The sequence below is a fragment of the Cydia splendana genome, chromosome 23, assembly GCF_910591565.1.
Source record: "Cydia splendana chromosome 23, ilCydSple1.2, whole genome shotgun sequence".
NCBI lineage: Eukaryota > Metazoa > Arthropoda > Insecta > Lepidoptera > Tortricidae > Cydia > Cydia splendana.
Window position 1 is genome coordinate 2,436,037 of NC_085982.1, and position 20,415 is coordinate 2,456,451.

The window sequence follows — 20,415 nt, forward strand, 5'->3', positions numbered from 1 at the left end:
GAAGCGCGAACTGCTTCTTTAAAAAAATATAGGTACATATAAAAAAAATCCTGCTTTATTGCTTCATTAAAAAAGCTTCTCTTCGTCTGTAAAGCCCGCTCTCACACTCTTGCGAGAATCGCGGCGCCAAGCGAGTGTGGAGGGGGCATAATGACGTTTTTAGGTATGGATTAACGGACATCGATTTAAGGCTGAAACAGACAAAATTATCTTTAACGAACGTTTTAATTAAACTCTGATTGTATCATTGGTCACGACACAGTGAACAATCATTACTGTCGTGCTATAATTGAAGCCAAAAGACAAATTAGTTTTCATATACCAGGCATAATTTTAAATAACAGGGAAAAAATTAAGCCAGCTGACAATTTCGCGAAGCAGAAAACAAATTAGTAGATAATAATTAGGTTTAAGGGGATAGTCATGCGTGTTCTGCTCATAATTTGTTTCTTTTTTGGTATTTACGCGCATTATGTAGCACAAAGAACTGGTCATAGGATGGTAAGGAGTAACTTACTTAGAGCTTAGGCATACGCACTTGCTTAGGAGCTAAGACAATAATCCCAAGTATTTTACCCCTTATGATAAAATCAGTTTAAACTTTCATTGAAAATCTAAGTTGTTTACATATTTTTTTAAATATAATTATTATTCAATTCTGGTTTCAGAGACTGTTAAAAAATGTAAGTATATATACTATTTTTGTTCATCACAAGTATTTACAGCTTAATTATAATATATTTTACTTAAAAAGTCATTTTGTAACCCAATCAGGCCAGTGCCCAGGTATGGAATAAAATGTTTTACGCTTTAATTCGCGTTTTTAAATGTTTTATGTTTTTCGCGTTTGTTTCACGCTTTATTTTTTAACCAATATTTACTTTTAGGTTTCACTCCCATTCGTTCATTCTAAATAATAATATCTCGACTACTTTTCCATAACAGTGTACCTACGTCAAAGAAATAGTCTATTAGTAGGTACCTACTAATACATACATAGGGAATAAGTACATACTAAAATACTCGTATGTGTTTTAAATCTACCAATATATGTACACTGAAGGAGATATTTCATGGTAACGGAACTGTCAAATGTACCTAAACTTTAAATATACGGAGCCGTGAATCGGTAGAGTCGAACCACGCCAAGTTTTCATGCCAAGAGCTACATCATACTGCCAAGTTTGTGCAAAGTTAGCATGGCCAGAGTCTATCTCCGTTATTAAAGTTGGCAAATTCGTCGAAGTCCTATTTTTGTTAAGACTTTACATATTAAATACAATCAATCAATATTTGTAAATAGGTAATAATGACGGATAGATTATCAGACCAATTCGAACCTGCACCTGACATCAAATAAATAAAAAAATAAGTCAGAGCGAAATCAGCAATTAGAGTACCTAATTCATATGCTTCAAATACGGTTTGATGTCGGGTGCCCGTTCGAATTGGCCTATACCTAAGTGTTGTGTTTTTACTTTTTTAGCACACCATGAAGACGCAACCAAAGAAGAAGTTGTTTCTCGGCCCCGCACTTGTGGGCGTCATGAAAATAGTTACGGTAAGGACAGACTACAAAAACGTCGGTACAATCTAGAGTCAGACCACGAAAGGTCTGCAGAGATTTTGACAGCACACGCAGTGCAAGTGTTATTTATGTCATAATTATTTAAGTGTTATTAAGTTTGTCTGGAAGAGATCGCTTTTTAGCGATAAGACCGCCTGTTGTTTACCTCTGCTTGTATTTGTTTTCTTTTGTATTGTTTTCTTTTAGTGAGGTGTGTTATAAAGAGTATTTGATTTGTATTGTATAATTTCATAGAAGTTTGATGATCAAAATAACACCTGCACTGCGTGTGCTGTCAAATTCTCTGCAGACTTTTCTTGGTCTCAATCTCTCAAGAGTATCAAGTGTTTATTCCGATTTCATCCTCTATAGCAGCGGTAGGCAACAAGCGGCCCGCGAACCTCGGTTGCGGCCCGCGAGCCTCCCTGATTATTTTGTATGTAATATTGACAAACAACAATGTCTGCTAAAGTCACAAATATTACCAAATTGCGGCCCGCGTCAATTTCGTTAACTACTATGTGGCCCTTGGCTGCGAAAAGTTACTGCATTATTACTGTCGCAAATGTGAAAATTGATGTTGCAGGATTTTTGATATTTTTTTTTTTATCTGATTTTTATTGAGGCTTTGGACACTCCAGGTGAACATGTCAGCCTCATGGGTGCTTACATAGTTCCCTACTCAAGGGAGAGATCAATAAAGTAGGATTTTTGATATTTGCGGCAGCATTGCAGTCAGCAGTAATATCGCGCTGCAATTATTGCTGGTGTACTTTCAGAATCCTAACGGTACCTATTATATACATAATTGGAGGTACCTATGTAAAGTGGCAGTCTATGGAACTTGCTAACTATGTAAACAAACCACCATACTGAAATCATCATTCAGTGACAGTTTCAATATGGCGGTTTGTTTACATAGTTAGCAAGTTCTATATTTTTATTTAGCCTTTTTACTCAGACAATACATTTCTGGTTCATATATTTCCCTAATTCCTTTTTTTTTTTTTGTGTGTCCGTTTGCCAGGTGGCAAAGGCCTCCTCCAATCTTTATGTTGTTGTTGTTGTTTTATATGTTGTTGTTGTTTATTTATTTTTCTTAAATGGAGGGTGTTGGTCGTTTTCCCCCACGGGGACCAGCCGGCTTGGGGGAGGTTGTTTTTGTTGTTTTTCTTTGTGATCAGTTGGTTGTTTTGATTTTGATTTCCGGTTTTTGTTGTTACTTGTTAGTTTTTTGAAGATGGTCCAGGTGTGGGTTCAGCCATTGGTCTTACTAGGTAGTCTTTCATGCTATTCCTGTTCATCCTCTTGGGCTCCTCCCTTACTTCTGGCTGCCCAGGTTTGTCCTGATTCTGGGGTGAAACAGTACTAACACGCTTCCTTTTTTCGCGAGTATTTCCAGGCGTGTCTGTTATAATCAACTTGTCAAAGCGAATGTATGCCTGCTTTCCCTTTTTTATCTCTTCCTGTTGTTGTGCTATAAGTTCTTTCCTTTTGTTCAAAATGTCTTTAGGATAATCTTCGCTGACATAAACATTTTTTGGTAGAAGTTTCTTGTTTTTAAACAGTTCAAATTTTCTCCATGCAAGGGTTACAGAAATAAGGATAGGCCTATGTTTATCTTTGACAGGCTTCCCTAGTCTACGAACATTGCTTATTTCCCATTTGTCCCATTTCTCTATGTCTGCTTTCTCATTTGCAGTATTAAGGGTTTCTAAAACTTTCTCCAGAAGTTGCGTGTGGTTACTCTCCGATTCTTCTAACCCATATATTATTATATTATTTTTCTTTTGCTCTAATTCCATATACTTTATCTTCGTTTTCAGGGTAACAACCTCTTTTTTCAGTTCTTGATTTTCCGCCAAAAGTGGTTTTAATTTAGCGTCTATAGTGGCAGAAATATTGTCAGTGATGGATTTTGTAATGCTTTCTGTTTGTTTTTTAAACTGCTCTTCAAGTTTCGCCATGATAGTGTCCATAATTTGGTTTTCCATTTTGTTTACCCTTGTGAAGTCTTATAACTGAAACTGTGGGTAGGTAGGTAATGTTTTGACAGCTGTCGGAAGTCTATGTTATTTTCGTGTGGCAGCCCCAGCTGTCAAACGTCAATCTTCGACAATCTATACGTAGTGACTGTTATACTTATATATACGGTTCTTGTTCGTATTTCACTGTTTTCTTGCACTAATCACTTGTATTTGTCACTGAAAACACTTTAATTCAGCTTTAGGTAGATGGATTTGTATTTTTACGTAATATTTTCGCCAGATTCTTAGAAGTTGCTGCACTTTAGATTAAAATTCCAGGAGACTTGCAATCACACGTCGTACTTTTGACAGGTCGGAACCGGAAATATCCAATAATAGCAAGTTCTATATAATGACGCTTTAATACTGTATATTTTCTAATGTTACGTATATATTTTTAGAATAATATTCATCTTTACCCATTCCTTTTTGTGTTGTTCCAGCATGTTGCTACTATTCTATCAGTCGTTGATGTACGTTTCTTAATATTTTTTTGTAAAATATTTACCTACCAAAGATATATTATCAATATTATCATACATCCTATTATTTAATACCTCACATGTCGAATGATGGCCCCTGTACTGCTTCGACAAAAATCAATGTCACTATTTGGGGCATTATCTATGAAAAGGGACCTTATTGTCGATGGCGCTTACGCCGCACAGCGTCGCGCGACATTGTATTTATATCTGAGCATCGTTAATAATGGCGTAATCGCCATCGACAATAAGGTCCCTTTTCATAGATAACGTCACATTTATAATTAAAATAATAAAAATGTCGCTTCAATCGATGATTGTTTCGGAATGGCTTATCAGAAGGCCTACCGCGAACCCCGAAGTTCGCAAATTGCGTGCAAATTTCATTATTACTCTAATTACGCCTTAGTTGTAGTAAAAGAGAAAGATGCCCGCAATTCGCGAACTTCGCGGTGTTCGCGGTAGGCCATGTTCTGTTGTCACTGTCACGCTTTAATGTAAATATGCAAACACGAAATGCAGTGTCGCAATGCAGCGCATGCATATTTTTCCTATTTTTATTAACTACTAGTCGACAATAGTGGTGATAACAATTACAGCAAAAACATAAATAAATTATGTCTTTTATACAGTTGCAGTGGACATCCGAATGTCACCATTATTTTTTCTTGTATTGTTCAGGTCACAACCACGTTATTGGATCGGTATTCTGATAAGCCCAAAAAACACGAACATGGTAGCGAAGCAATACAACAAATAAACGAAGTAAAGGGGGAGTTAGTGGACGAAGAGACGGAAGAAGACGTAGAATTAGTCGATGAAAACACGGATGAAGACGCGTAGAAAATAAAATTAAAGTGTTGTAAAAATATACTTAACAGTATAATTTAAATAATCGTCTTGTGTTAATTTATTTCTGCCCGGTTCCGTTAACCCCTTTTCTTGCGAAAAAAATCCTACATTGCGCCTGATAGAGTAGAAGAAAAATATGTGACGAATCCACGGCAAAAGGTACCTTATGGCGGCTGGTGCTTACGTCGCATAGCGCCGCAATAATGTTGGAGCGGCGTTAATAATAGCGTAAGCGCCTACCGCCATAAGGTACCTTTACCTGTGGGACGTCACATATATACATATGTAAAATAAATAATTATTAGGGGAAATCTTACACAGATCAACCTAGCCCCAAACTAAGCAAAGCTTGTACTATGGGTGCCAGGCGACGATATACATACTTACGATATATATACCTACATAGAAAACACCCACGACTCAAATATTTGGGTTCATCTCACAAATAAATGCCCTTACCGGGATTCGAACCCAGGAACATCGGCTTCATAGGCAGGGTCACTACCCACTATGCCAGACCGGTCGTCGATATACACGGTGTGGCCTGTAACACGAGCAAATAATTAAAACATAGATTGTACTCCTCAAACGGTGACACTTTTGTTCTACAACTTTTAAAAATTATGAAGTATTTAGACTCCCTATTTTTCATACTAAATAAATATTATTTTCAATGGACGCCATCGCCACGCCATATCATTGTGATTGACGTTGCTTGTCACGCCTTAAACATAACAAAATTCGCAATAAATTGCGTCTTAGAATAAACTTTAAAGTGTATTAAAAATCAAACCCCATGTTATTTTTAAAAGTCGCTGAACAAATGTTGGTCAGTATGAGGAGTACAGCCTACAGTTTAATTTTTTGCTCATGTTACAGGCCACACCCGGTATAATATTATGCCTAGCTAGGTTATTATAGCTTATGAATATAATAAGAATAAGAAACTATTTATTGCCACACAAAAAAAATGCGCAGTGCGAGTTATAAAATATTGAAGTATAACATTAACAATTAGCATGCGTACAGTATACTAAAAAAGAGATGTAGGTATTCACTTTGTTACCTTACTGTTACTGCATTGTAATAAAGTGAAAAAGTGGACACATCTCTTTGTAGTCGACTGTACTAAAGGTACGGGCTCAGCGTAAGCTGCGTCAGCCATTTCATTACAATATTGAATGCGCAGCGCTGATGTTTCGTTCCCGTTCACTGATAACAACAGCCATATTAATAGGTATGCAGAATAAAGAATAATATATATAAAATTGAAAAACCAGAACGGGATAAAAAACGAGCGAAGAAGAGAGATGGCGCTTTAAACTCTCGCGTTTTGTACACATATTTAATTACACAAACGGGTCTACCGCGATATAATTTCATTGTTTTTACCTTTAATTCCGACGTTTCAGCTGAGTTGCACCAGCTGTGGTCACGGAATTTCGGGTAGTTTAGTGGTGTTTTATTAATATCTCCGTTGACATTTGTTGGGACGTCAGTCTTTCCGTGACCACAGCTGGTGCAACTCAGCTGAAACGTCGGAATTAAAGGTAAAAACAATGAAATTATATCGCGGTAGACCCGTTTGTGTAATTAAATAAGAGAGATGGCGCCTTACAAATTTCTAAAAAAGTTTTTGACACGTATCTCGAATACAACGCACGTATGATAAGAAAAAACTGTTTAAATCTATTATCTACATATGAGAATAAAACTAGAGCATAAAAACTATCGCTTTCGATGCGTATTTAATTTACAATAAGTAAAAGTTTTCATAACAATCTTGATTTTACGATGATCGCCCATTTTCGGCAACTCTCGGTCTCGGCAGACTAGACCAAATTATCCGTAAGTTAAAATAACCTAAATTATGTTTGTCATGTTGGTATACAGGTATTTCTGAGTTTTTTTTACACGAAGTAAAATAAAAAGTGCTGCCAACCTCAACCTTAGTCCATAGCCCATACGAGTGAATTATGCCATTTATGACATATCAATCAAATTAATATTATCGTATGATTATCGTGTTAATAATTTGTATTTTATTGTTTTAAATTTCTTTATGAGTTATTAGTATTCAGATTGATTTTCATGGCTTCGGCAAACATTGTCATTCGTCCAGGGAAAGGGCTGCCGAGATGAGCCAAAAATACAAAGTTATAGAATGGGAGACGAGCGTACTTGGGACAACAAAATGGGAGACGCCCGATGGCGAGAGCTATCGCAAGATCGCAAGAAACATGACGTGATCTGGTATCGGAGGCCAGGTGAGTCCTTGGATCGTTGCGTCACCTTAGCCGTAGTAATGTTAAGATCCAGAAAGGGAAATAGGACTACCTACGTTTGTATGAAAAGTCGATTTATGGGTGGTGGTCGTCCATATTCGTGGCTTAAAGCGGAAAATAAGTAATCTAATGAACGTTTTTGCAACTAGGCTTACAACAATAAGTAATAATTTTATGTTAAAACAAGTATTAAATAAATACGTACGTTATAAGAAATTTTCGAATTAAGTTATCCAAATAACGGCTACCTACTTGACAAATAAGAAATCCTTATCACAGTTATAAACCCTGGCAGGGATACATAATAATGTCGGTATTTAACTAAACATAAGACAAACTCTTTATTTCATTTAGGCGAGCGGAGCTGCGGGCCCGTCTAGTTTATAAATAAAAATACTAAAGGCCACTTGCACCAACCCACTAATCCGGGGTTAACCGGTTAAACCGTTAACCCAGTGTCAAATACTGGTAACCATACCAACTACAGGTTTAACCGGTTAACGTCGGGTTAGTGGTTGGTGCAAGTGCGGCTAAGAATAGATTGCATATTATAGGAGTTCAGTATACAAAATTACTATACAGTATCAGTAGGTATTCAATAGTAGATTGTAAGTAGAAACTATTCCCCGATTCTGGCCCCACCTCTCAGTGGTCACCGATCCTGACCCCAGGGCCGATCCACCGCCCACGCTGAACCTAAAAAAAAAAAAAAAAAAAAAAAAAAAAAAAAAAAAAAAAAAAAAAAAGCCCCCCATTTGAATTGATTGCGCTAGGTCTCAGCAGTGCCCGGCGCCTCCTTCAGGTACTTACGAAATACGCTAATTAAACAATACACCTTGCTCACCACGGTAACAATAGGCTTATCGACCCTTTTCTATTGTTCGATCTCGACTCGGGCGCGTTATTGTGTTACCGAGTATACTACCTGGATGGACCCTTCACCCACCGACGTCTTCATTCATGCCTTCTTTATGTGTGTATTATACTGTAGGTGTTTGTGATAGGTATTAGCGATAGGTATTTGCAATAGGTATTACCGATAGGTATTTGCAAAAGGTACTTATTTGCGATTCATTATCTTATTATCTTACAACCTCTTGGAGCTATTTCGATTTATAAGGAATACAGTTCTAACCTAACCTAACCTAATTAGAATTTACACAAGTAATCCGTCGGTAGCCTAAACTAACCTAAACCTTCTTTTACCAAACCTAACTTGACCAAACCTAACTAAAATCAACCTAACTTCTCATTTCAAACTAACCTGCTTTCACCTAGTCTTCGTTCAAGTTATGTTTTAACCTAAATACCTAAACTTCTTACCTATCCAAACTAAAGCATCCTACATATCGTATACATACTTACCTATATTGTGCATATTGTATTGTGTTATTTTATTTAGTTTTACCTATTTCTAACTCATTATTTTTGTCTGCAATAAATGCAATTCTACCTAATGTAGCCTTTTTTATTCTTAAACTTAGTATGTAAGTATGTCTCATTATCTAATACTATATGTTTATTTTCACATACATTTTTATGTTCTTTGTAACACGATAGAAAGTAAACTCGTAGCTACTTGTTTCTTTGTATTATTAAAATAATAACTAGGCGTGTGAGGCATTTCTTGTGCACTTGTTTTCATTGTTATAACAGCTTAATTGCTTTATTGATAGACGTCTATTATATTTTATGCTGACAATGGATTATTATGTGGATATAATTTGGGTTTGAGTACAGGGAGCGTCTGTTTAGATGAACTTGTTGAGACATGTTACTTTGTATGATTTTTAAAAAAATAACGAGACGTGTCAACTGGTTTCAACATGATTTAGTCTAATACGTCGGCATTTCTTGTGTGTTGGTATTCATTGTTATAACAGCATAATTGCTTTATTGGTAGACATCTATTATATTTTATACTGACAATGGATTTATTGTTTCCTATTATGCTTTTGAATTTGGGTTTTAGTAAAGAGAGCGTCTGTATTAGATGAACCTGTTGAGACATGATTTGAACGATACTGTATCCTGCTCACTATCACAGTATAAAAGCCGAAGAGAAATGGCTTTGAGTAAGTATTACTGTCGTGGCAGTCCTCTGTATCAGAGCTCCTTGTATCTACTGCAGTATATAGAAATATAGTGTTAATTCAACAGTGAAGTGTTTAAGTGTTTATAGAAAGACCCAACAATGGATGTAAGTATGTCTTTGATTACCGTAACTTACTTTGTTTTGTTTTCACTTGTGTTCTTTGTGTTTTAATTATCAAGATTGTAGACAGTGTGTAAATTATTGTTTTATATTGTTTCAGTTCACTGAAAATACTTTCAAGAACTATTACTACCCGGATGATAATAAAGACGAATCAAGCGATGAAGAGGGTACGCTTGGTCTCAAAGTTAAACAAGCCATCGCAAAGAAACGTTCAGGAAACAATATCGATAGCTTCTTTGAACGACCTAAAAAGCAGTCTAAAGTTGTGAAACGGTCTTCAAATGTGAGCAAATGTTCACCAGACGGTGTTGCAAACTTGTCATCCGGACAAGACGACGGGGCCTATGCATCACATTTGATTAAAATCGAGATATATGATATGCATAAAATCAAAAACGTCCCACCCATGGAACACTGGAAGCATGCGGACTTCAGATTGAAATATTTTGCGTTGGAAGACGATTTGGAGCTACAAAATACGCGAAATATTATTTATAACATAACAAAGCAATTAGCTTCTAAGGACAGTAGTGTGAAATATTTTATAGATAATAAGAAACAGTGATAGTTATAATTATTAATGATAGTAGTAGCTTAATGATTGTGTTAACGTATTTCTCATTTTTTACCTCTCCTTAAGTACATTTTCCATGTAACAGATTTTTTTGTGTCGTCTCGTTTTTTAAGTAACAAAGAATGTTAAGAAATATTTTGTAAATAATAAAATTAAAAAAAAAAATGTGTGGTTTAAAAGGTCTTTGTATTATATGAAAAAATAAAAAATCTTATTCAAGTACACGTATTATTTTATTTCACAAAAAATGTTTTAAACATATTCCTTAATATAAGGTCATTACATACAGAATTATCAGAAAACAAACTTAGCATATCTGTCATAGTTTTTCCATGATATTTAAAATACAAATAAACTAGACAATATTCACCACAAACTGAAGTAAAATGGTTTTGAAGAGGTTTATTGTTATAAAACCACTGTCTGGTGTTTCTTTTTAAAAATAAGTTATGGTAACCTGAAGGTTTCCGTCCGAAGGAATCAAAATATTCTCCTATACCAGTAACATCAATGTGTATGGCAACCCAGTGAGAGCCTGGTTTCGTGTCAGGGTCCAAATTACTAACAATAAAGACAGGTAGATCGACCCAAATAGGTATTTTGTTAGCAGCAAAAACATTTGATTCAAAAAGTGGGTTTAATTTCTTCATACAAAATTGAATCTCATTAGTATCCATAATTACTTAATTAATAACAACTTATGTCTTGATGATGCTGCAAACAATGACTACAACAAAATAAAGTAAACGAAAGAAAACATTGTATTTATATAATTATGTTATTCAACTATTATAATCTACAGACACATCACGGTTTTTGTTTATTTCAATAATGTTGTCAAATTCTGCATACACGATACAATTAATGGTGCTAGTTAGAGCCGAATCAAAGCGTACTTCTATCCGAACACTTCCATGTCTAACAAGATTCCAGTGTGAAGTTGAACTAGCAGATAAATCAGGGGTTAAATCAAAACATAACAAACAATATCCTCCACCATAATCTGTTCTACTTATTCCATTACCTTCGTTGTGAAAATGAATACCAGTTCCAGAAAATAAGGTGTGATATGCCGCCGCTATTAAACCAGAACTAAATGACGGTTGTAATGTTTTAGAAGGAATTTCATGACCATCTACAAACAAACTAAATGAATTCATATTATAATTTTGAAAATTAAATGGATTCAAAGCTAAATTTCCATTAAAACCTGAATTTGATACAAATCCAATAATACAGCGTTTAGGAATTTGCCCGAGAAATATATTATCCAATGTTTTACCCTGGACCCCTGTTGGTATTGTGAGAACCTTAACTTCTGCTCTCGTAATGGGGTACTTCGCAGTCGTTGTTGCCAATACTTTTTGATGGGCTAACAAAACGCTAGGATTGATTTTTGTTCTTCTAACAATGAGACTAGCATCTGTTATTTGTACTTTAAGTTTTTTATCTTGATGACAAATTAAATTAAATGATTCTTTTGATCGGACTAACTTAATGCGCAATTCAACACCATTTATCAAGAATTTCTCTTGGTTAAATATATCGCCATGCAAATGTCCAATCATTTCCACTTCCTTACTCTCTTTGATAAATTCTAGTCTTTTCTGAAATCCTTTGTTGTTGGCGTCAACGGTATCCATAAAACCTGGGGTATCCTCATACCATAACCCACAAGTAAGATGGGTTTTTTTGGCTGCCGGTCCATAGTTGAGAAGATTTTCCATATAAGCACGGTAAGCATATGTATTGTTTGGGGGTGATATGAGTTTTTGATTTAAATATACATCAAGTTGGTTGAAAAGGGAATGTAGCCAGTTATTGGTGGGTCCAACTCCGGCATCTGCTTTTAATTTTGTCCCATCTTGATTCAATACTTTAGCAGTAATATGTAACATTGTGTGTGATAGATCAATGTAGTCATCTCCTGATCCAGGTACTTGAAATTCAATGGGGCCATCATCACTTAAAGATGAAATTGGTTTGTAATGAATCCAATGTCCGCTTTCAATACTTGTTTGAGTTGATGGAAGGGCAAATATATCTAATTCAGATTTTGCACATTCACATGAATGACTGTGTAGAAATGACATTATTTAACTTGAAAATATATCGTTATTTTTATTATTATTTCTACTTCCTCTTCGTCGCGATGCTTTTCGAGTAATGAGTGGTTCTCTTCTTTTATTCGACATTTTATACCCAGATCCTGACATGAGAGAATCAATTTTTTCATCAGCCTTTCTTTTTAGGTTAGCGCTCGCTTCCTTAAATCGTGATCGAATGGAACTATCCATAGGACGAGAATTTACCATATCAGTTAACAAACCAACCCCTGCCCCTAAGGTTTCTTTTCCAATGGTTTTTAAACCGCTAGATAACAAAGGGAGCACTGATCTAAATAGTCCACCCAAAAAACTGCCTATACCATGTCCTCGTTGATATGGAACTCCCTTATAGACAATACCTATCCCAGAGCCGGCTTGGTGTGAATAATAATGTTCGTAAGGACAAGAGACTGACGATCTGTTGTAAATCATTTTACTCGTTGAAAGTGTAGCTTCACGCAAGAAGATCCAAATTGAAATGGTACTCTGACACCAGTCGTTGTTCTTATATCTATTTCAATGGTATCGAACTCTCTTCGTAAAACTGGTACATAATGAGCGGGTGAGAAGATGTGAGTTTTATAAGCTCCATAAATGAACTTAGTTGGATCTAAAGGTATTATTCTGAGTAATGAAGTAATAACATCTCCGACTACTTGTGGGTGTATTATATCAGTATAAACAAATATTTGAGATGGTAAACCTAAATATAAATTTGCAGGGCTTTTTCCTAATGTATTTTGTTTTAAATTTGTTTTCGGTTTAAAACCCAATTGCAGACTTAGTATCGGAGTTGTAATGATAGATGTTATTTCTTTATTTGTTGTTGCTATTCCAACCAGTTTTGTTAATCCATCATATCGAAATTTCACGTTATTTTTTAACTGTGGGTTTTCATTAAACGCTTGAAGAAAATGATCTATATTATCATATGTAGTGGCTGGTATATGAGTTTTTATATCTACTATTTTTGTAGTTTTGTCGGTGGGTGATAACACCTTTTTCTTTAAATAAATGATGTTTTCGTGCTCTTGAACATTATACATGGAACAAGGATATTGAAATTCCACCAACCCAACTACCCATTCTCCATCCAATTTAATGGTCTTTGGTAATTTAGTTAAGAAATGTGCAGTCGTGTTATCCGTGTAGTAATCTGATGAACTATTACTTAACAAAGTTAGATAAAAACTATTTTCACTCATATTTTCTTTAAGTTTGATTCAGGTATCCAAGAATTAAATTTATTAGGATAACCTTGCCACTTAACTAGTATTTCCTTTCTGCCAGCAACTCGACGCGAGCGTATTATTTTATCAATTTTATACTCGTTGGAGGGGAGGTAAGTTACCTTTTGTAATTCTTTAGAATAAAATGTACCAATGATGGGTTCACCTTCTAAATCCTTTATTGTATAAACAACTCGTGGCGATCTGTTAATAATCGAATCAATAATAAATATTTCATCACTCCAATTACTTTCATAACCTTTTTGAAACACATGCTTATATTTAGTGATTCTAACATGATCACCTACATTTAGTTTTTTAGTTTCTAATGAAATTTGCCTATCTTTTTTGCGATCATATAAATTACACCAAACAGTCATAATATTATTAGAGCTAACATCAACTGGGCGCATTTTAATGCTAGAATGATAGCTATGGTTGTAAGAATGTAGAAGATCTTGTAATATATTTGTGTAGTTATATGTATTCTTATGAGTGAAGTAACGCCACATTTTCATTTTAAGTGTTCTTTGAAACCTTTCTACTATACTTGCTTTAATGTCGGGGTTATTAGTGGTATAATAATTAATATTTTTGCTCTTAAAGTAATCTCTAACCGCCTTTGAAACAAATTCTGTACCTTTATCAGATTGGATGTGACGGGGAACAGAGCTGGCTTCAGTAAATATGCTTTCAAAACATTGTTTAACAGTTGCTGAATCCTTCTTCTTCATGGCTCTTGCAAAAGCATATTTACTGAACACATCAATAACACAAAGAATATATTTATACCCATCATTATATTGACTATAAGTACTCATATCACTTAAATCAGCTTGCCAAAGTTCATTAAAGTTCGAGAGAATGTATTTATTTCTAGTAAATCGTCTATGAATAGGTTTATGCAGCGTGTGCGTATCTTGAGATTGTAACCATTTTTTCACTTCCTCTTTGTTCATTTGACCTTTCATTTCCTTTGATAAATTATTTAAACTGCTATAGCCAGCTGGATTAGAGACGTCATAATAGATTCTGTTAATATCTAATAAGGAGTCCATCTTTCCCACTCTATTTTCTTTCCGGATCGCTTTTGCTCCCGTGTAGCAAGAGGCGTAGAAGTATTATTATCTTTATCTGTTGAGGCTCTCGTCTTCACAGATGTGGAGGGGGTAAAGGGTTCAATCAAAGGAGTACCATTAATAAATGCTAAATTTGTAGGATTACCTATGCATGACCTAGGAACTTCGATATCTTTTAAAAGTAAAGCAAACACTTCCCATCCAATTGGCTTAGGACGTTTAAGACATCTAACGGTGTCGCTTACCAAATCAGTAATATTACTATTTTGAATGGTTTGGTTATTTATAACAACTTCACCAGTCTGTTTCCACCAAATTTTCGGTTTACTTGAAACAATGTAATCTAACAACGTTCGAGCTTTTTTTTTCATAAGATTTAGGTAATATGTTTATAATTTTTGACGGACTAATTCGCATTAATTCTTGATTTATTTCGCCAGGTGGTGTATTAAACGATGACGGTGTGGCTGCTTCAGTTACATTATCTGTAACTGACTCATTATTTTCAATCTCCTCCTTTTTGTTCACTTTTGTTTTTATAATATCATTACTTTCGTTGATGACTTGATCTACCCCCTCCATCACGATGGGTATTCTAAACGGTTTTCGATCTGTTTCAATAAAATGTAGAAATCTTTGTAATGCTTGAGAATATAACGTCCACTTTTCGCGATCATTCATTTTACTTTTAAGGATTTTTTGCATTTCTCCATCTAGCCGAGATGAGGAATTTTCGGGTGGACTCTCATTCCTTTTCAGCCTTTCAATAAAATCTGATTCAACTAATAACATTTTTTTTGTGTTTTCCATTTTGTTTATGATAAAGAGTTCACTAAAGCACTTAAAACTGCACCTAAAATAATAGGTAGAAATGCACCTCCTTTTTGAACTATAACAGTTTTTCTTATTTTATGTTTCCCTTTCGAAACTAATTTTCTTAAAATATCTTTATATTTTTTAGTTTCGTCTTTTCTTTTTTTTCTAATGGAATTTTCCCATTTAGGACGTTATAAATGCACTCACAAATAATGTTGATCTCTTCATCGTCACAAGATTTAAGTAATGCAGTACGATATTTGGGTTTAAGCAACTGCAATGCTTCAAGTAAATGTTTATATGTGTTTACTCTTGCATGCATCATGTAGAACTGACTAAAATATGGTGATTTTTATCATATTTAAACCCCTTTTTAGGTACATACACTGTGCAATGCCCATCAAACGGAAATATTTTTGTTTTAAAACGGCATATGTCATTTGTATTTTGTTTCAGGTCAATCATGAGGTAACCATGAGCCTCCTTTGTAGCATCTTTGTAGGCTTCGTCCACAAACTTTGAGTTTTCTGGGTAAACTTGTCGTGACAGGTAGCGTATTTGAGTTTTATCCCTGGGATTTTTAAAAAATACAATGTAGCTTGTATTCAATGAAATATCACGTTGACCTCTACCTTGATGAAATACGTTTTGTGTAATATAAAAAACACTTAAGTTTCTATGATGACTACCTTTCGTAAAAATGTCAACGATTCGTCCATCTGATTCTCTCATCAAATCATCTATAATAAGAAGTTTAGGTTTCTTCCCATCAAACATTGAAAAATCTGGTATTCCTTGACTATAATTTACATTTTCCAGATTGTAGAGAGGTTGCATTTCATCATAACACCAAATAATTTCATTAAATTCAACATTACATATCTCTTTGGAGTTATTCAAAAAGTTTGTAACAAATTGCGTTTTACCACACCCACTAGGACCTGCGACAATGGTGGTGAAAGGATGATAAAAGTGAATCATTATTAAATATCGTAATCTATGTGTATGTGTGTATGTGTGTGGGTGAGTGTTGATATGTTAACGGATGGACTTTAAATGGTAATATTCAGAAAGATGATTACTATTTAAACAACTCAGATATAGTAGACAAAAAAACAAAACAAAATGATTACGTAAATTTTTTTTTATTATTTATGATCACACTTTTAACATTATTTTTTTTTGTTTCATATTTACAAAAATACCTTAAAAGATACAATAAAATAAAATTCATACATTTTTTTACATGTTTACAAGTAATACCTTAAAAAATATACAATGTACAAACAATAATTTGGAATTCGAATGTTCTGTGTGATTATATTACAACTTTGAAACTTTTTCATTATTGCGGTATTTTATAATGACCCCACGCTAGAGTGTCAGAAGAGTTTTCTAATAAGTACCGTTTTGTATCTTCATGCGATAATGATATTTTATTTATTTTTTGAGTGAATATTATATGTTTTATAGACTTAAATCTTAGCATTTGAGCGCGTTGCCAATTTTTATTAAATAAACACGTTTTGTAATTGTCAAGAGTAAATTTTTTTGTAACACATTTATTGACTCCTTTGGCTTTTGATAAAACACCGTATTTTTCGGTTTTCTCATCATTCTCGTCATATTTTTCAACATCTAAGGTATACATTTTAGATCTCAGACCTACAAACTCTTTTAAAATTCTACCATTATTTTCATCTTTGAAAAACCCTAATCGCTTTTTATTTATTAACGGCAAATCATATTTATTGTTAGGAGGATAGTCAGATGTATCAAAATATAAATTAAGATCTGATTTTATATCTGCGTAATAATTTTCCGTGAAAATTTGATATACTAAGCTATCAGTATCTGTATAAAGAAGCTTAAGATTGTCTGGATATTTGGTTTTCATGTAGCTGTAGTGAAAGTCATACATCAAAGTTTTCGATATATCTAATACGCAAAATCCCAGATAAATCGGTTTATTATAAAATATTTTAGTTTTATTCAATTGAACGGCCACTAAATTCTCAGAGAATATGGATAAACTATGGAACTCAGGTTTCGCTATCAAAGATTGAACCCCCTGCGTTTTTCCTCGATTTTCCCAGTGATTTAATAATTTGACATTTACGCGTTTTGCAACATTTTCCATGGTTTTACCGAACACTGAATTATTCATTAGTTTAAAGAAATCTTTTTCAAAATCGGATGATGCCTGTGATCGCATGTGGGTGTTCAAATCTATGTAACTTTTTAACCACATAGACTGCTGAAATTTAAGAATGCGATGGATTTTACTCAATTTCAAACCATTCTTCAAACACTGTTTTAGATTTCTATAATGAATGACATAATTCGTTTTTTTATTTAAATTAGGAATTAATTTTTTTTCTTTGGAATTACCCAAACAAACGTTTTCAGGACAAAATGGCAAATCTGAATGAGAGTCATGCAACTCGTTAGGGTATTCGAGATCAACTTCTAAAATTAAACCATGATCAGCGTCATCAGATATATTAAAGTCAGTATCTGTATTTACCCATTCAAATTTACCGGTAGGAAGACATTGAGACATAGCCCACCCGTAAAGGTTATTTGCATCAAAGTACATAAGAAATGACGATGGGATATTTTGATTATAATCTTCCAAAAAAATATTATTAGCCTTCGCGTATCTATTACTACATTGTGATATGCCACCTCGAATATTTTTTGATATAAAAGCTATTTTATCGATATCAGTTAGGAGTTCTAGTTTTATTTTTGTAGTTCTTAACATTGCATCCCAACTTAATCCCGGAGCAGTATAATAATGAGCGGGGTCTAATCCATACGTCTTAAGACAAAGGTTTCTAAAATTTTCAAATATATCAGTTAGTAATAGAACATCAGTTTTTAAATATAAATCAGAATAATCACCCATATTTTTGCATTGAAAATGAGACCAAACATCTTTTGCGTGATCATAATCCTCTTCTGAGATGTGACTATCAGACAAGGAACTAAAGAAATCATCTTTAGAGGGAAGAGCTGTTAAGTTTAAAGAATCGTATGATGACATGTGTTCATAGGGATAGACACCCTTTCGTAATAAGCGTTTAAAATCCTCCTCGCATGAAAAATTCAATTTTAATTCATGAAATTGTTCAGGCAACAAGTTTTTTGCCAATTTGTCAAGACTACTGGACATAAATTTAAGTGAATCGACAAATCTCAATTTAATTGTGCGATTATTTATTTGTAAGCTCTTAGAAAATGAAATGTATTTCTCTTTGTTCTCTGGAATCAGTTCAATGTCGCCTTCCGCCAAACCAAGCCCATGCACTATAAAATGACTATCATAGTTACACAAATTATGGAAAAATACAGGTACAAAATTAGGTGCCCTGTATTTTTCAGAACAAAATGTATGTGCCACTCCTTCATAAAGACCAGTATGGTAATTATAGGAAATGACTGAATCCTCGTTTAAATTTTTATCACAAATATAACATGTACTACTCTGAGCAATATGCACATTATTTGCATTAGATAAAGGCAATGGAGTTTTTACAAAAGTATTTCTCCTACAAATGGCCTTTAAGTCTTGTTCCATATACTTCATAAATTCCTGGGTGCAATTTTTGCCTTTATATGTTCTGTACACTGACAATTTATCATTATAAGAACATTTAATGTAGTATCCAAAACTATATACCTCATGTTTTTGTACATTTGTTGTTGAGGATGTAGTAGGATTAATTGTACCTGTTTGAATCGGGTTTAGAAAGGCCTCGAAATCAGCATAAATAACAAAAGGTACCCTTAATTTACGTTCATAATTATCGAAAGTAAGTATATTGGAGGAAACGTTTTCATTGAACCAGTTTTTCTTTTTATCCTGTTCTGAAGGTAAATGTGTACAAACATGGAAACAATCGTTTCTTTGATGATTCATTAAATTGTTGCGAGTTGTAAAGTTCGACAAACAACCATCACAAATATGTGCAGCATGCTGTGTATTTGATAATTGTTTAGATACTAACCTAGATAAATTTTTGATATAGCAATAATGCCCCTTACTGTCTTTGGATATGTACAATAAATTCAAGTGGGTAGCTTTTTTGCACTTTGTTAAGTGTAATGGGCCTACTACGTCATGTTTTTTACTTTTCGAATTGTATTCAAGACCAAAAACGTTTATACTTATATCATTCATTTTTTCAAATTTTTGAATATCTCCAACCTTAAGTGGGAAAGTTAAATTTCTAAAATTTAATTTATTTTTATGCGCTATATACGATTTCGCAGTGTTTGAACGATGACTTGTAGGTGGATACAAGCCTGACAATACAGCCCATCTAAAACATTCATGATCATTATTTTTTACATTAATAACTGCTTTTCTGTTCTGAATATCAGGTGGTAATTCGATATAGGAAGAACCACGCAATGGATTAAATTTGTTTACATTGACATCTAGATAGTTAAATTTTACTAAACTCCATCCACTGTCTTTTCTCTCAAAGTTAAATAATTTTGTTAATATATCTTTAACAACTGACTCGAAAATATCATCTTTGTCGCTGCTAACATCAACTACATTGTTACATAATTGGAAATCAAATGTATTATTTACTTGTTTGCTCTCTTGAGTAAAATCCGCATTCAAAATAAAGTTTACTTTTAAAGCATGGTGATCAGTGAGGGAACGATCCAATAATGCAAAGATTTTCTCTTTATTTCCTAGTAAAATGGATTCGGGAGTAAATGGTTGGTGAACATTTTCATTTAATAGTATTCTGTAAGTGGCCACCCTATTCTTAAAAGCATTTTCAATTAACTGAACATTAACCCATTCAATGTCAGCCCTTAAAACATTATTTTTGTGAAGATTACTATTTAAATGATTTTTAAAATATCTTTTAGAAACAAACTTATTACACACAGAACATTCAATTTCATGATTATTATTTGTACTCACAATGACATCGGGAACTGGTTCGGATGATGTTGATGCTACAGGTTCAGCAGCTGCTGAACGGTTTTTCTTCACCAAGAATTCTTCGGTCTCCAAAACTGCAGCTGTCCTTTTTACTCCCCGTCCTATTTGAGAAGATCTATAACAATACATAATAAACATAAATATCTTAATGTCAGATAAAATAAAAATAATTACTAAAACGGTTGGTTGTATATACTAACGTAAGT

The 20,415-nt window shown here is 33.9% G+C and overlaps 1 protein-coding gene across 1 annotated transcript; it reads left to right on the forward strand.

Annotated features, from left to right (window-relative positions):
* Positions 1 to 251: 251 nt before the first annotated feature.
* On the forward strand, positions 252 to 4,961 carry LOC134801993 (uncharacterized). The gene is made up of 5 exons (XM_063774611.1): positions 252 to 501; positions 669 to 683; positions 1,487 to 1,561; positions 4,038 to 4,067; positions 4,758 to 4,961. Exons 1-5 carry the CDS (start codon positions 424 to 426, stop codon positions 4,917 to 4,919), a joined length of 360 nt encoding a protein of 119 aa, XP_063630681.1. The 5' UTR covers positions 252 to 423; the 3' UTR covers positions 4,920 to 4,961.
* The last annotated feature ends 15,454 nt before the right edge of the window (positions 4,962 to 20,415 follow it).

Bases quoted from the DNA above. Each gene is read 5' to 3' on its own strand.
- LOC134801993 (XM_063774611.1), top strand. From the start codon at position 424: ATGCGTGTTCTGCTCATAATTTGTTTCTTTTTTGGTATTTACGCGCAT. The intron at 1,562-4,037 runs GTAAGGACAGAC...GTGTTGTTCCAG, and splicing joins GCGTCATGAAAATAGTTACG to CATGTTGCTACTATTCTATC. The intron at 4,068-4,757 runs GTACGTTTCTTA...TGTATTGTTCAG, and splicing joins CTATTCTATCAGTCGTTGAT to GTCACAACCACGTTATTGGA.